This window comes from Mobula hypostoma, chromosome 10 (genome assembly GCF_963921235.1).
Source record: "Mobula hypostoma chromosome 10, sMobHyp1.1, whole genome shotgun sequence".
Classification (NCBI taxonomy): domain Eukaryota; kingdom Metazoa; phylum Chordata; class Chondrichthyes; order Myliobatiformes; family Myliobatidae; genus Mobula; species Mobula hypostoma.
In genome coordinates, this window is record NC_086106.1 from 101518268 (window position 1) to 101535669 (window position 17402).

Consider the following 17402-nt stretch of genomic DNA (forward strand, 5'->3'; position numbering starts at 1 on the left):
TGGAAGCTTGTCCACAATTGGTCCAACTCCGCGTGAGGTATCCAGATACGACAGGCCAGTTAAATCGCCGTCTTCTTTAGCACCTTGAATCTCCATGAGTAAATGTCCGAGTTCTTGTAATTCAGTGTGGTCCCTGGATGACACCCTAGGAAAATTGTCCAGCCGTTGAAATAGCGCCCTCTCAATAATTTCAGGGGCCGCATAGCAGTCCCGAAGTTTCTCGCATGCTTTGTGTAAGGCTAGCTTGGGGTTGTTGATGTACATTGAGCATATGCGTTTCACCTGTTCACTTGATTCCTTTCCCAGCCATTTAGTCATAAGGTCCAACTCTCGCGTTGCTGAGAGCTGGACTCCGCCATTGGCACTGGTGAATGAGGAGTACCATGCATGGTAATTTTCAGGCTTATCGTCAAACTGGTACAGTCCTGAATTGACGAGGTCTCATCGCGCTAAATACTGTGCCAAGGGTTCTGATGCAGGTGGCGTGCCAGCTGGGGGAATATGTTGGGGAACATATGACTGAGCATGTACGCTCATGATGGGATTTGATGTTCTGACTTCGGCCTTTGTCTCTGATCTCGCCGGACCTGGTAAGTTTGTTGTCAAGAAGCATTCGTGGTCAGCCCTTTCATACTTGAGTTTGTGGCAAAGTCACAATTGTGGACGCGATGCAACGAAGCTTCCCTGTGATTTCACGTGAGATGGGATACCAACAGGCAAGTATGGAGAGGGAGAATGAATCTGCATATCAATTTAAGATTGGACATATTCGCTAGTGCGTTCCAATGTGGCCCTTTCTGACATAGATCTTCCACTTCGTCTAGAACGTGCATTTTCCAGCATTTTCCAACACTTGTGCTTCCACTGCCGCCTCATCAGCTTCTCACTGTAGCATCAGCACTTCTAACTCTGTTTCTATCCTTGCCTTTTCCAACTGGTTTTCCGCTTCTCCGGCAGTCTTTTCCATTTTCAGTTTTGCTTCTTGGTTAGCGTATGATGCTCGCACCTTGGCGGCTTCTGCTTTAGCTCTTGCGAGGGCAGCCACACTTGTCGATATCCTACTGCTCTTGGCGCTGAGTGTAAGCGACTTGGTGCTTGATCGCAAAGCCATCGTACCACTTGTCAAACGTCTAATGATTACGCCTTTTCACTGTAGTGTTCTTGTGCAGTGTGTTGAAACTCTGACTAAACACCAAGTTAAACCAAAGCCAATGAAGACAGAGTCATAGTAAGGTTAACCATTTACTGTGCACTCTTCCACATTAACATCGCATGGTGAAAAGGCAATGCTTCTATGTTTCTTTGTGGGTAGAAACTGAACTCCTCACGATCATGCTGCACGCATGGCACCCACCTCTACACCTTCTCCGAACCGGAAGTTACACACAAGACGCGGTGAAACCGGCGGTGACGTCATCGCATGCCACGATATACCATAGACAATGAATTTACCTTTGTTATACTGTAACTTAATTACCAACCTTTAACTTTAACTAGAGCTCAGTTGTGTCATCTTTCCTCTAGAATACATCATCCTCTTTGGGATGTATGTATCCCGTGCCTTCCGAATTGCTTCCAGAAATTCCAGCCATTGCTGCTCTGTTGTCTTCCCCTTCCTGTCATCCAGCACCAACCTTATTTTCCCAATCTACCTGCATATTGAAGTCCCCCATGACTATTGTAACATTGCCCTTTTGTAGCTTGTAGGCTTACTAGTTTTTGGGGGGCTCTGTATACAACTACCATCAGGTTCTTTCTACCCTTGTAGTTCCTTTGCTCTATCTACAATGATTCAATAGCTTCCGACCCTATGCCATTTCTAATAATTTTATTTCATTCCTTTACAACAGAGCAACACTACCCCCTCTGCATTCCTGCTTAACATTTCAATATGTGTATCCTTGGACATTAAGCTCCCAGACGTAATCTTCCAGCCATAATTCCGTGATGCATACAACCCCATACCTGTCAATCTGCAACTGTGCTGCACGCTCATCTACTTTACTCTGTATACTGCATGTATTTAGATACAGCACCCTCAATCCCGTATTCACCCTTTTCGATTTTGTTGCACCATGCTCAACCTTTTGATTCCTAACTTGTCTGAGGTCTTACCAACATCTGCCTCCACAACCTCTCCAATAACTACTTTGGCACTCTGGTTCCCATCCTCCTGCACTATCGTGCAGCACCAATAGTGACACTACATGCTTTTGTTCTTACAACAAGATTTGGGCCACTCATTTCTCAAAGTCTGAGTGGATTTTTTTTTGTGTGCCATACTCTGCCAGAGACTCGGAGACCATTATTTTTTTCAAGTGATTGTCTTGGAGGAAAGATTCTGTGAGTGGTCCCCCACGTCCTTCTCACAGCGCAGTTTTTCTTTCTACAAGATTGAGTTGTGAGCTCGACACTCAACCCGGCACAGATGGAAAGCGTGCCTGGGAGAGGCCCAACTGGATTCGAACTCGGAAACCTTCACTCTGGAGTCTGGCACCGACGTCACTGCACCATCAGCCGGCCACGAAGTGTATATTTCAGTATTTTAAAAAATTACTAATATTGTAACTATTCAGTTCAGTCACAATTCAGACATTTCATTCGAAACTGGAAAAATAGTTAATTGGTCCAACATAATCAGGACAGTGTTTCTTTGGGACAACTCTTGAGGAACAAAAACTAATTGAGAAAATAGTCGGGATTCTCTTTGTTTATCTGGGACACTATGCCACTTCATTGCAAAAGGAGAATATTTTCAGTTTCAAACTAGCGTCAGTTGCATGAACTTGTGTGGCCACTAGATACTACATCTTGTTTAGAGCCAATAGTGTTTAAATAGCATTAGTTGAGTGAGTTTATGTTCAAAAAGCAGTGACATTTATCACTGATGGTGGCAAAAAATAAGCAGTAAGACGATTTTGAATTGTTTTGCTCACAGCAGTTTCAAGCATACAGGCTTAAGAGATAACAGAAATGGCCAGGATTGGATATGAAATGATTTCACTACTTCAAGTTAGGAACTGCAAAGAATTTGAAGCTATTGACAATTAACTTGAATGTTACAATGAAAATGAAGATTTGGAGGATGCATTCGCTAAAAGCATTGTGTTAAGGCAGTCCATTATCTGCAAAAGTGTCTGCGCTAATTTTGTTCATTTACAGTCAATCAAAAGAACATGGCAGTGTGTTGATTATCCGTTGTATCCGATGAAGACAGTGAAACTTGTGCGGAGAGTTTTTAAAGTAGAAAAGCCATTGCACTGGGATAGTTCTACTTCCTCAACCTCAGAAGTCTGGATTCAGTGATACCAGTAGTCATCACAAGCTGGGGTCTTTCTTGGGTACAGTGGATAACCTTGACTTCTGTGCCTAATCATGCTTTTGCTCTACTCGAAGCATTGCAGAACCAACTCTTTGGTTGTTGGATCTCACTGCTGATCTCATCTGCCCAGTCTGCCGGTGTTGACTTCAAATGCTAGGACAGGCATGTCCCTATTTCAGCAGGGTATAAGGCCCACCAGCTATACTCTCAACTGGTTTAGTACTGGGCTGCGACTGCAGCCACATACAAACAGCTGCTTGGAGTCACAGGTAAGAACTGAGTGCCCGGTGGGGACTGAAAATGAGTGAGGTGCCCATAACGGTTATGACAAGCCTCTTCACCAGAGACACTACCTCTTCCTGGATGTGCAATAAACAGCAGCGTATATCAGAAGAATTCCTCTGTGTTAACTATTAGTTTTATATTACTGTAGCAGCATGGGTAGTGCTCCAATTCGTTCTATATTTCATTTAAATACACAATTTGTTACTCAGTTAAATACTAGTGTGTGTTTAAACATTAGTAGCTACTTCCATGAAACCAGCTAATTCGGGCAGCCACTTAATTAGGCCAAAGTATTCTGGTCTTGATGTGTCCCAATCAGATGTAGATGAGGGGCAAGTGTTAAATCTGTGATTTTCCCATCTGGAAAGCTGGAATGACTACTATCCACTTTCTCTCACCTCCAGCAGAAACATGTGAACTTAACAGCAAAATTATTTTTAAAAAACTAAGTTTAACATCAAATGATTTTTGTTCTTACATTCTGAACTTAAATAGCTGTTTATAAAATTCTCATCTAAAGAAATAAATTTAGTTTCAATTGCACAAGTTTTATACATTTACTACTTCAAAAGTACATAAAGCTTGAAGAGTATTCAAAGCAAGCTTGTATTGAGTTTACTCCTAATTTTCCTATTGTCATTCTTAACTGCTTTGCAAGATGCCAAAAGAATAGCCAATATCCTCAATTAGATGTTAAATATTCTGATATACTCTACTTCCAAAATTTAGCTCCATTCATGTTTGAGAGAACACGTTCAAATTTTTCCATATCTTAAAAAGGAAGCACGTTATTACCGCATGCTTTTAATGACTTGCTTATTCTTTCAAGATTGAGAACATTAGTACATAATTCAAATTTCTGAAGACCACACAACCAAAGTTATCTGAAAAATGTTTACATGCAGATAACTGTTAAAAGTAATATGGAATAAAATGTCTTGTACACGATTTTTCTGATACAAACCTCTTGCAAGAAATCTTCAAGCATGCGAGTGAACTTGTCAACCAATTCATCAATTAGCTGGCTCCTCGATATGTCCACTCTGTTGAATATTGTGTACTCATCATTGCAGAGGGCATGGTATGTTTTAGAACAAGCTTCTAAGACTTCAGTGTCCACATGCTTTTCAACAATATCTTTTAGTTGCTTCAGCAGAGAGTCCAAATGCTTTCATATATAAAAGAGTAAAATATTTGGATTAACATTGATATTAAATGCAGTAAGAATTTTTCATATAAAGTTTTTTATAGCAACTGCCTATGAATTACAAGTTAACAATAACCAATCTCCTTTGCACTTAGTCATGAGTATTTTCAAAATTTAAATCAGAGCTATTAGGACAAGAGTGCCTGTGTCATCAGAGGGAGGGCAATTTGGTGAAACAGAATTAGTTTTTGATTTTTAAAAGCAAGAATGAAAACGTGGTTGTGCTTTAACATCCAATCTAATGTAACACGCTGTAAGGTTTCACTGCTAAGGCTAGCGTAATGGCTTCTATGTAATGTTCCACTGTTAAGCTAATGGTTTCTCTGTGGCAGCAATGCTTGGGTTATGACTAAAGATAACAGGACTTTAGAATTCAGTGGCTGCCTAATGGGAGAAATGTTCTTCTTTCTTGTGTGTCCGGGAGCCGGGTTTTTCACGGTCTTTTGTCGAGGAGAGAAGAAGAGGGAGGATGCATGTAGAGAGAGCTGGTAGATTACCGGACAGAGTGGACTGGGATCTGAGGGGCCAAAGGTCGGCGACGTTCGGAGATCAATGGTGGAAGAATGACTACTGAGTGAGCTCCAACGGGGTCTTTTGATTTTGACTTGGGTTCTTTTTTTCTTGTTTTATTTTCATTACTAACCCTATATTCAGATTAAGATCCATAAAGTCTATCATTTAATTGCATATGGTGCACTGTCTGAAATTTTACATTGTGGGTTTGTAACTGGGGGTACATTACACAACATCCTCACAAACGTGATTATCCAGTTTGGCGGGGCCGAAAGCTGATTCCCCTAGACGAACGCAAGCTGGCCGAGCCTGAGGGTTACATTAGTAATACCTAAATAACAAAAATACTGGAAATACACAAACTATCTCCACCTAATAACAGAAAGCATAAATTGTATTCTGGGTCTACATAAATGAAGAATTCCAAGAATGTGTCAAAATACTTCCCATCTCCTTGCCCTATAAATGCAGTTGGATTGGGTGACATGGTAACACAGTAGTTAGTGTAACACTATAACAGCACCTGTGATCAATAACGTGTTTGTTTCCCATCACTGTTTGTTAGGTGTTTGTAATTTCTCCGCATGACCACCTGCATTTCTTCCAGACACTCAGGTTTTCTCCTACACTCTTACAATGTATGGTTAGGTTAGTGAGTATGGGCATGCTATTTTGACGTTGGAAGTGTGGCAAAATTTGCGGGCTACCCAGCACAATCCTTGTTGATTTGATTTGACACAGAATGATGAATTTCACAGTATATTTGATATACATGTGACAAACAAAGCTAACCTTTTAAGTTCACATCCACTTCGTTTTGTACTAGACCATCTTCTGTTATAATTTTCATTTGTTCTCTTTCCCGGTTACAGCACGATATGTACAGTAACTAATAAGCCCCTTATTTTAACAGTGAAATTTCAAAATAAAAATTATCCAGTGTAATAAATATAGCTGTTACTTCTATGGGAAACAAAACAATTCAACACAAATATTAACATAAAAATAATGCTTTATTTTTACCTTTTCTAGTCGACCAGTTGTATAGATCTCCAAGTCAAAAAACAGTGGCAACTGTAAAAGGTTCGTCACTTTCTCTGCATCAATAGCGTACTGCTCAAAAGGAAGAGAAAATAAAAACTTTTATGCAAAGAAATTATTAATAGAACACCAATGGTACTGAAGTCAGACACTTAGTTTGTCATGTCTATGCCTGTCGAAATTAAACTATTACCAACTCCACTTACCAGCTCTGTAGGCAGGTTAGTGCTCATCCAGGCACTCTTAAATTTGTAATGAAAGATTATACAATCATAACCACATGAAAACTACAATAATAATAATACATTTATATATAGTAGCTTATTCTTCAATTCAAAATGTCAGCCTTGACTCAAGAAAAAACACTCTACCTGATAATCATGGATACAACCATAGGAAAAACTAACGAAATATTGAGAGTTCTTTATTGTTAAAGACATCCATTTACCCCAACCAGGTGGGGTAAAAAAAAAAAATCCTGATTTGCTTTCTGTACTTTGTGTCTCATTTATCATTTAATCTCAAATAACAACAAAGGAAAGACATTTCTGTGCAACCTTATTTTCCAGATTACAAAAATCACAAGATTAATTGATTGGATTAAGATCAGGAACTCTTGTGTGAAAATCCTCCAAGTTGTTTACTTTAGTAGGAGGCTAGAAATTAGAGCAACAGCCCTCCTGAGGCAAAAACTCAATTTTTAAATAATTTTCTTACTTATCACTAGTTTACAATGATTTCTCTATAATTCTTGCAGCTCACTACATATAATTTTAATTTACATTCCTTTTCTTCCCCTAGATGATTTCAATATTCCCTCTAATACAGCTTTTTAATGACTTTAGAGTTGCCTTTTAAATTCAATTTTCACATTTTTATGTATCTGGACGTCCATCTGTCACCCACACATTTTTACAGTGTTTTGTTTATTGTATTTACGACTATTGGCTTCTGCCTAGATTACCGTGAATAAAATACACAAAGAACTTCCCCGTGGCCATGTGCTCTCTTTTACAGTGATGGAAAAAAAACTGAGTATAATCTCACGTCTTAATACATTTCTCAGCATGATTGAGAGATCTCAATATTATTTGAAGGGACAGTCAGTCTCCTTCAGATTTTAAAAATACTGACAATGGTCAGCTATTATTTAGTACCTGATTGTGGGAAGACAGTCAGCAAAACAAACTGAATATGTTGAAGTTTTCACATTTTATTCATTCATCTGTTATTAAACAGTTGAATCTTAACTCTATATTTCTAAATCCCATGTGGATCCAAGAGTTTTTTTCAAATTTCTAAAATATTCTAATAGCAATGAAAACTACTCAAATTATTTTACCTTGGCCAAGAGCTGTGGAAGGACCGCTGAAAACTGCTCTGTAAATCTCGTGCGGTCATCCAATTGAGCTTTTTTCTCTTTTGCAGTCAATACCTAATAATTACATAGTGAAAATACACAGTTAAAACATCCTCATTACTGATTTCATACAAGGTGCAAATATATCTTGAAATTCTTTACATACTCTCTCACCACTTTAAAAAACTATTTTGAAAAACACACTCAAGTTTAAAAAAACACATTCAGAAAAAAGAAGAAAAATAGTTAATACTGGAAATTCTCAGCAAGTAAGGCTACATCGGTGGGAAGAGAAACAGAGTTAAAATTTCAGGTTGAAGCCCTTTTATGTGAAACATTAACTGTTATTTTACCACAGGTGCAGCCTGACTTGTGAAGTATTTTCAGCATTTCAAATTTTTATTTAACACAATTTGAATTCAACAACGATTATAGCAGGAATGCAGGAATGTGCTATTTTACTTCCATCTGATAGTGGAAGACTCTCCATGGGTTTTGAATGCTTGCTCTACATAGTAGCGGGAAAGCAAATTTTCAAACACAGATCTGGATAGAGAGTACAAGGAGGTGAAAAGGAGGATGATGATCCTCCAAAGGGGCAAGGAGAACCTCCAGCTGCATAATCAAGTCATAATTGGAGGACTGAATCAACATAATCAACAAAATCGAAAAATATGAATGAGGTCTTGAAAAAAAAGTAAAGACTTCAAAAGATTACACAGCCACCAATTGTGCATTGCACTCAGACCTCTTTCACTTGTCTAACAACACAATTTCAGATAAAGGAGCAGCATATTATCTTCTGTCTCAGCATACTACAGAACCTAGGACTTTTCAAATCCAATTACAGGTGTCCCCCGCTTTTCGAACGTTGGCTTTACGAAACCTCACTGTTATGAAAGACCTACATTAGTACCCTGTTTTCACTAACAGAAGGTGTTTTCACTGTTATGAAAAAAGCAGCGCGCGATAAAAGGCAGCGCACGCCCTGAGCAGTCGCTCTCCCCCGGATTCGAAACGGCATTCTAGACAGCATTGCTTAAACCCGTGCCTGTGAGCAGCCGTTTGCAAGATGAGTTCTACGGTATTGGAAAAGCCTGAAAGAGCTCACAAGGGTGTTACACTTAGTGTAAAACTAGACATAATTAAGCATTTTGATCGTGGTGAATGAAGCAAGGACCAAGTAAGTTTGGCTTGTGGAAGCTGATGAAGATGATGTTGAAGAGGTTTCGGCATCCCATGACCAAGAACTGATAGTTGGAGAGCTGATGCAATTGCAAGAGGAAAGGATAACAATCAAAACCGAATGAGTAATGATAAAGTACGACATTAATTTTGAAAGGGTACGTCGGTTTAGGCGATATTTGCAGGATGGTTTGAGTGCTTACAAAGAACTGTATGATCTAAAAATGTGTGAGGCTCAGCGGTCAAGCAAGCCTTCCACATCAGCCACAGCAGACGACGAACCTCGACCTTCGACATCGAGGCGGGCAGTCACAGGAGAAGATGAGCTGCCTGCTCGAATGGAAACAGATGATGAGATGATACCCCAGTGTCCCACCACCCCAACACCCAGGCCGCGGACAGATACCGATTCGCGGAGAATGCAGCAGTAGCCGGGAGACCCACAGCACATCTTTAAGAAAAAAGCCAAAGTAAACATGCTAATTAATTAGGTGCCGCCCGATACGTAATTGTCGGCCCAGATCAGAGGCGATGCAATCAGCACTGATCTGGGCTGAAAATTGCATGCCGGGTGGCACCTAATTAATTGGCATGTTTATTTCGGCTTTTTTCTTAAAGATGTGCTGTGTGCCTCCCGGCTACCGCTGTATGCTTCGTGGATTGGTATCAGTTCGCTGCCCGGAGGGTGGGGACCACTGCACCAGCCAAACTCTGACGACTCAGTCTAACACACTACTATCAGTGTGCTCCGTGCTTTCCCAATTCCGGTAAGTGATACCACACTCTACATACATTATTTCTACTTTACATAGGCTGTGTATTTTTACGTGTTATGATTTGGCAGCTTCATAGCTTAAATGTTACTGGAGAGTGCTTGCGCCATGTTTTTGCCGATGGCACTTGCAAAAGGTTTTCACTACGGAGAACAGTTCAGGCAATGATTGTGGAAAAATATTTCTACTTTATTTAGGCTGTGTATTTATTATATCATTCCTGCTTTTACTATATGTTACTGTTATTTCAGGTTTTATGTGTTATTTGGCATGATTTGGTAGGTTATTTTTGGGTCTGCGAATGCTCACAAAATTTTCCCATATAAATAAATGGTAATCGCTTCTTCGCTTTACGACATTACGGCTTACGAACTGTTTCATAGAAACGCTCTACCTTCGGATGGCGGGGGTAACCTGTACACAATAACCACAAGCCTCAGACTTTGTTCCATTTCTCCCCACATTGATGAAACAACCTGTGTCAACCAAGACATCCACGTTACGCTTTACCGAGATAAAATAAACAGCATTCACCAACAGAGCTATCATTTACGATGCAAAAAATTGACCATAAAAAGCAACTGTGAATGATCAAGGGGGAACTGTGGATCCAGTGACTCAGGAAGAAAATGCTGGCAATTACTGCAGTAGCCAAGATAGAGCATAGCCAAAAACTAGCCAATATGACTTATAACATTCCACTTCCTACTGTTCCAATCAACACACGCAAAATGCTGGAGGAACTCAGCAGGCCAGGCAGCATCTATGGAAAAGAGTAAACAGTCGATGTTTCTGGCCGAGACCCTTCAACAGACTCAAGTTTTTTTTTGTATTTTACAAGCTGCAGTTGGTGCAAGCATTCAATTATTACCTGTCACGTTCCCACATTATGTTTATTTTACATGAGTCAAAAACAGTTGTCTGTCCGGACTGCTTGCACAAAAGATAATTAAGGAAGCATCATATTGATTGTGATGTACAGCTACAAAATAAGATGTTAGTAATTTGGAGGTAGAATCTCCATTTGAGTTACTCGGCATGAGTAGCTTTCAGGCTGACGAGAAGAAATTGCATCCTTGGTTGAACTTAAATTCCAGTTCATAAGACTTATATGAAATATTCAAACAGCCAGTTGAGGTACGAAGTTTGAGAAGCATGTTCAGTGCCTTGCTGAAAATCATAGGTGAAAATGTCAAAAATATTGGTATCAAATTCTAAAATTGTTCTACATGAAAGTGATGGCTAGCTCCACTCCAGCACCTAGACCGAAATACCATCACTGAGAGCCAATGACTTCTTTCCACTGTAGCAAAAGCAAAAACCAAAGTCGCACTGATTAGATGGAAGCTCGCATGTTTATGATGTTGACTCCAGCTGACAGGTTTGACTGCTTTATGGAGAATCAAGGCACTCCAATTAAATGTACTCCAAAGGAATCTTTGGATTGCTGAGGCACCACACAACGTAAATAGCAGCAAAACACATGTCAGTGACCTTATCCAGGATGACATAATCTATAACCCAACACTAACGTTATTGCAATGTCCTAGCCTTTGCCAGTCAGCCACGCACTGTTCAAAGCTGGAGCATCGAGGCTAGGAACTTCTAGTGCTGTCCTTTATGACCATCTGCAAAGGAGCAGCATTCCACCAGCCATATTTGAACTACTACTCAGGAACACAGTATTTAAGGAGGGAAAAATATTACCCATCAGCTTCACAGTTATTATAATTTAAATATTTTCTCGTATATCTCATTCACTGCAATTTGTTCTAAAGCGATAAGGCCCCAAACAAACACCAAAGTTATGCAGCTTTAAAAAATACCAAATCAGAAAACTAATTATATAAGCCATATTTTTTGTAAAAAACACATGAAAAATTAATCACTACCTTAGATTTCAGTTATATATTCATACCTTTCTGCCAGAACCTCTACCAACTGGAGGATGACATTCCACAGTCTGCCGTATTGTGCACAACATTATTTCAACAAGTGCACTTTCCTGTCTGTCAGTCAAAACTAGGGAAAGGAACAATTACATTGAGAGTCACTTCTTGACAAAAGGACGTCAATAGACAATTGTTGCCATAAACTATTTTGAAGTACACTCAACTTCAAAGGAATGAGGGCTTTGTAACATTTCACAAATTGGAACAAGAATGCAACATGTAGAACAGCTGCTATAGTCTCATGACTGTTCAAGTTTTGCACAAGATCCATTCCAAGCAATATATGAGAGAGAGTAATATAGATGGGAACAGGCCCTTTGGCCCAACCCATCCATGCTGACGCAGATGCACATTTAAGCTGCACCCACTTGCCTATATTTGACTCATATCCCTCTTAGGCCCAAAACCTTTCCTATCCATGTACCAATCTAAGTGTATTTTATGTTATATTACACCTGCTCCAACCATCTACTCTGACAGCTCATATGCCCACACTCTACATGAAGAAATTACTCCTCAGGTTCCTCTTAAAATTTTTCCCAGAGCTTTTTAAACCTGTGCATTTTAGTTCTTAATTCTCTTTTGCTGGGAAAGAAAGTACACATTCACCTCCATGATTTTACTTACTTTTATAAAGTGACCTCTCAGTCCCCGACACTTCAATGAATAGTCTTAGCCCGTGTAACCTTCCCTTATAACTCAGAAACTCAAGTCCCAGCAATATTTTTGTAAATCTGCTTTACACTTAATGGCATTTTTCCTAAACTGTACACTATACCCCAGGTATGACCAAACCAGACTTGTACAACTTGAACTCCTACACTTAGTTCCTGCACAGGGAATGGATTGTCACTAAGAGTCCAAAGAAATCAAAATGCTCAACTACTAGTGGGTTGAGTTGCATCATGCTTCCTGATATTCACAGCATCAAATCTGAACTGATCTGAATGAAATTTGAAGGATAGCATTCTTCAAGGCTTACTACAAATGAAAAATACAAATCTTTAAATAACTAACAAATTTTGGGTATCCTTACAAAGCAAATCTAATTAATCTTCATTAGTCCTCTTGTTGGTTTACAAGTTAAAAAAGAATGTTTTATCATACAACCACATGAAGGCTTTCTACAACTGAAGCATTACTTTTGGACTTCAATCAATTCCCAGATCATCTCACAGTTCATATTTTCTTGCCATTAAGATACAATGCTCCTTTTGCTTAATATTTTCTGCCAAAATGAACTATTACACATTTCCCATGTAATACTCCATTTGCCAGATCTCTGCTATGTCTCTCTTATTCTCTTCATAATTTTCCTTCCAGTATAGCTTGTATTATCAGCAAATTTACCAACTATTCCTCAGTTATCCCTGATTAATGACAAATAATCTGTAAGAATGGTTGCTTAATACTTCTGGTAAAACATGAACTGCAATTGCAGAACATTTCTTCCAGAAGTATCAATTTTAGGAAACCAGCATCAACATCAAACACCTCTCTGGCACAGATTCCTGTATCTCCCCACCTCCCCCCCACCCCAACCCTGATATGCCTTAAGCCTCAACTCAAAATTCCTGAATAATAAGTTTCTGCAGACTTCCCCCACTAAAACAACACTTGTTTTAACTGACATATCATCTGTATTTCTAAGTTTCAACATTTTGTGAAATCATACTTTGGAAACTAAAATTTGAGATTCCCAAATGGATTCAGAGCCCAAAAGTTAACAAATTTATTGTTGTTTTTTCTTAAAATAGCAAAATAGTAATGAAATCATAGGACTAAATAATTTAATAATTAATTCTTAATAATTTCTCCTTTGGCTCCTCCCACTTCCTCCAAACTAAAGGCGTAGCTATGGGCACCCGTATGGGTCCTAGCTATGCCTGCCTTTTTGTTGGGTTTGTGGAACAATCTATGTTCCGTGCCTATTCTGGTATCTGTCTCCCACTTTTCCTTCGCTACATCGACGACTGCATTGGCGCTGCTTCCTGCACGCATGCAGAACTCGTTGACTTTATTAACTTTGCCTCCAACTTTCACCCTGCCCTCAAGTTCACCTGGTCCATTCCCGACACCTCCCTCCCCTTTCTAGATCTTTCTGTCTCTGTCTCTGGAGACAGCTTATCCACTGATGTCTACTATAAGCCTACTGACTCTCACAGCTATCTGGACTATTCCTCTTCTCACCCTGTCTCTCGCAAAAACGCCATCCCTTTCTCACAATTCCTCCATCTCCGCCGCATCTGCTCTCAGGATGAGGCTTTTCATTCTAGGACGAGGGAGATGTCTTCCTTTTTTAAAGAAAGGGGCTTCCCTTCCTCCACTATCAACTCTGCTCTTAAACGCATCTCCCCCATTTCACGTACATCTGCTCTCACTCCATCCTCCCACCACCCCACTAGGAATAGGGTTCCCCTGGTCCTCACCTACCACCCCACCAGCCTCCGGGTCCAACATATTATTCTCCGTAACTTCCGCCACCTCCAACGGGATCCCACCACTAAGCACATCTTTCCCTCCCCCGCCCTCTCTCTCTGCATTCTGCAGGGATCGCTCCCTACACAACTCCCTTGTCCATTCGTCCCCCCCATCCCTCCCCACTGATCTCCCTCCTGGCACTTATCCGTGTAAGCGGAACAAGTGCTACACATGCCCTTACACTTCCTCCCTTACCACCATTCAGGGCCCCAAACAGTCCTTCCAGGTGAGGCATCACTTCACCTGTGAGTCGACTGGGGTGATATACTGCGTCCGGTGCTCCCGATGTGGCCTTTTATATATTGGCGAGACCCGACGCAGACTGGGAGACCGCTTTGCTGAACATCTACGCTCTGTCCACCAGAGAAAGCAGGATCTCCCAATGGCCACACATTTTAATTCCACATCCCATTCCCATTCTGACATGTCTATCCACGGCCTCCTCTACTGTAAAGATGAAGCCACACTCAGGTTGGAGGAACAACACCTTATATTCCGTCTGGGTAGCCTCCAACCTGATGGCATGAACATCGACTTCTCTAACTTCCGCTAAGGCCCCACCTCCCCCTCGTACCCCATCTGTTACTCATTTTTATGCACACATTCTTTCTCTCACTCTCCTTTTTCTCCCTCTGTCCCTCTGAATATACCTCTTGCCCATCCTCTGGGTCACCCCCCCCCGTCTTTCTTCCCGGACCTCCTGTCCCATGATCCTCTCGTATCCCCTTTTGCCTATCACCTGTCCAGCTCTCGGCTCTATCCCTCCCCCTCCTGTCTTCTCCTATCATTTTGGATCTCCCCCTCCCCCTCCAACTTTCAAATCCCTTACTCACTCTTCCTTCAGTTAGTCCTGACGAAGGGTCTCGGCCTGAAACGTCGACTGCACCTCTTCCTACAGATGCTGCCTGGCCTGTTGCGTTCACCAGCAACTTTGATGTGTGTTGCTTGTCAACCTCTAACAGCCCTATTAATCCTTTTGACCAGGTATCACCCTGAAAAAGGTATTCACTCTTTTTCTATCTTCTCCACTGGAGTAAATTCCCTTCTTTTTACTAGTTCTCTTTACTAGTTCTACATTTTGAAATTCCATGAAACATTTTAATATACAACATAACTGCTCCATAGGTTCAAAACAACTTTACATTGTGATGACATTTATATGAACACATTAATCCACACTGGGTCTATCTTTTGAGAATAGCACATCAGTTCAAAGAACTACTACAGCAATTAAATAGTGACGTTTTCAACATATTCCATTTAACAGTTAATCTTTACAGCTCAGCTTCATGATTTACAGTATATCCAGATTAAGAGAGGGGAAGTTAAAATAAAGTTCACCTTCTTCTCCATTGAGTGGTTCTTCTAAAAGCAGACTAGCCATGCATTCCCAATCTTTGAGTAGTTCTGGTGCACAATCCCACATGCTATCTACAAGGTAAGCAGCATGCTCGTGCAGCTGGCAATGGAAAATAAAGCAAAATTATTAAATCTAATCAAGGGATTTTGATGCAATGTAAATTAGGCAGAGGAAAATGCTTTATACAGCCATCTCCAATTCATATCTGAAATCTTAATTCTCCTTTCACTCATATCATTTAATTTTCAATGCAATTCTGGGTTTGCCCATTTCAGAACCAGATACCTTTTAAAGGATTTCAGCACAAAACCCAAGCCACTAGGCGGCACAGAAGTATTTATATCAGGAAAACTTTCAAAGTCTGTAGTTATAATTTCACTCTCTCCCAGCAACCCCCCCGCCACTACAACCTAACAGGTATGAATTCAGTTTACTTTTCTCATATGCAGCTGAAAGCAAATTTTGTACTGTCCATTCAATTGGAAATATATTGCTGTATAGAAATGGCATAATTCTTAACACTGAATATGTGTTTATTGCTCTGCTGCAGTACGTTTGCAAACATTAGGATTTTGCTGATCTGGAATGCTAGAATGGAGATGACACAAGAATAATTTTGTAATCACAAATTTGAAGGAAAAGAACTGACAAGTGTACTGAGTGCAAGCCAGCATCATAAATTACAAAAAGATTAGCTTCATTTGTCACTTGTAGGTCAAAACATACAGTGAAATGCATCATTTGTGATGTGCGAAGGGCAAACCCAAGTGTTGCCTTGCGTCCGGAACCAACATCATAACATGCCCCACAACTTATTAACCCTGACCATCATGTCTTTTTGGAATGTGGGAGGAAACTGGAGCACCCAGAGGAAACCCACACTTTCACAGGGAGAATGAACAAACTCTTTACAGACAGCAGCGGGAATTGAACCCTGATCTTCTGACTGCCGGTGCTCTGAAGTATCACACTAAACACTATGCTACCGTGCTAGCCTCCCAACAGGCAGTTACAGGGAAAAAAAATCAGAGGAAATAATTTGGGCTCCTGCTGACCTATCTGAAGCAGCAACTACAAAGAACTACTTTTATTCCTCTGCTGACAATTTGAATGACTGGTCAGCAATGAAGTGGACTGGGAAATTCTATCCCCACCCCCAAAAACCCAAACTGAATTATCACAGAAGATGTCGTAACTAATTAGTACTTCAAAAAAATTTGGATCTAGAGATCATAAACTGCATTAAATTATAATTTAAATCTTTATTCTAATTAGCAAGCCACATACACAATGAAGGTATGCCATAATTTCTGAATTATAATTGAGAACTTACCTCACTCTCTAAAAAGAAAAATACCAGTGTCTTGATAAGCTTTGCATTTGGGCTTTGTCTTCCTTTTCTTTTTACTGCTACTTCATCAGAATCAGATTCTTGATGACTGAAAAGTCTTTAAAACAATAATAAAATACTAATAAAAATAATAAAAACTGTAATAGAACAAAAATAATCATATTTTTAAAATATTTAGATTCATTGAGTACTACAGCATAGAAACAGGTCCTTTGGTGCATCTAGTCCATACTCACCCAATCTGCTGGTTGGTTCCATCCACCAGCACCTGGACAATATGCCTGCAAACCCTTTTTAACCATGTATTGATCCAAATTTCTCTGAAATGTTCAGCTGAACCCGTTTCTACCATTCCCACCTATTTTACAACTTTAAATTATTTTTCATTATTCCCTATTTCCTCTTGTCAGTATGTAATGCCATCAAAAATCCCTATGCACCAAATGCACAGCCAGATTCTAATGCTCACTGATAGAACTTCTTTGAAATTCTTCACACAGAGAGTGGTGAATCTGTGGAATTCTCTGCCACAGGAAACAGTTGAGGCCAGTTCATTGGCTATATTTAAGAGG

The 17402-nt window shown here is 40.1% G+C and overlaps 1 protein-coding gene across 6 annotated transcripts in view; it reads right to left on the reverse strand.

Moving 5' to 3' along the window:
- stag2b (STAG2 cohesin complex component b) overlaps positions 1 to 17402 on the reverse strand; it is a 176725-nt gene that overhangs the window by 54686 nt on the left and 104637 nt on the right. For all 6 annotated transcript variants that reach the window (XM_063060945.1, XM_063060944.1, XM_063060942.1 and 3 more), the window contains 6 exons: positions 16813 to 16927; positions 15461 to 15578; positions 11605 to 11708; positions 7711 to 7803; positions 6351 to 6440; positions 4572 to 4775 (listed from right to left, as the gene is read on the reverse strand). In XM_063060945.1, coding sequence (XP_062917015.1) covers positions 4572 to 4775; positions 6351 to 6440; positions 7711 to 7803; positions 11605 to 11708; positions 15461 to 15578; positions 16813 to 16927 — 724 coding nt within the window. The remainder of the gene's footprint in view (positions 1 to 4571; positions 4776 to 6350; positions 6441 to 7710; positions 7804 to 11604; positions 11709 to 15460; positions 15579 to 16812; positions 16928 to 17402) is intronic.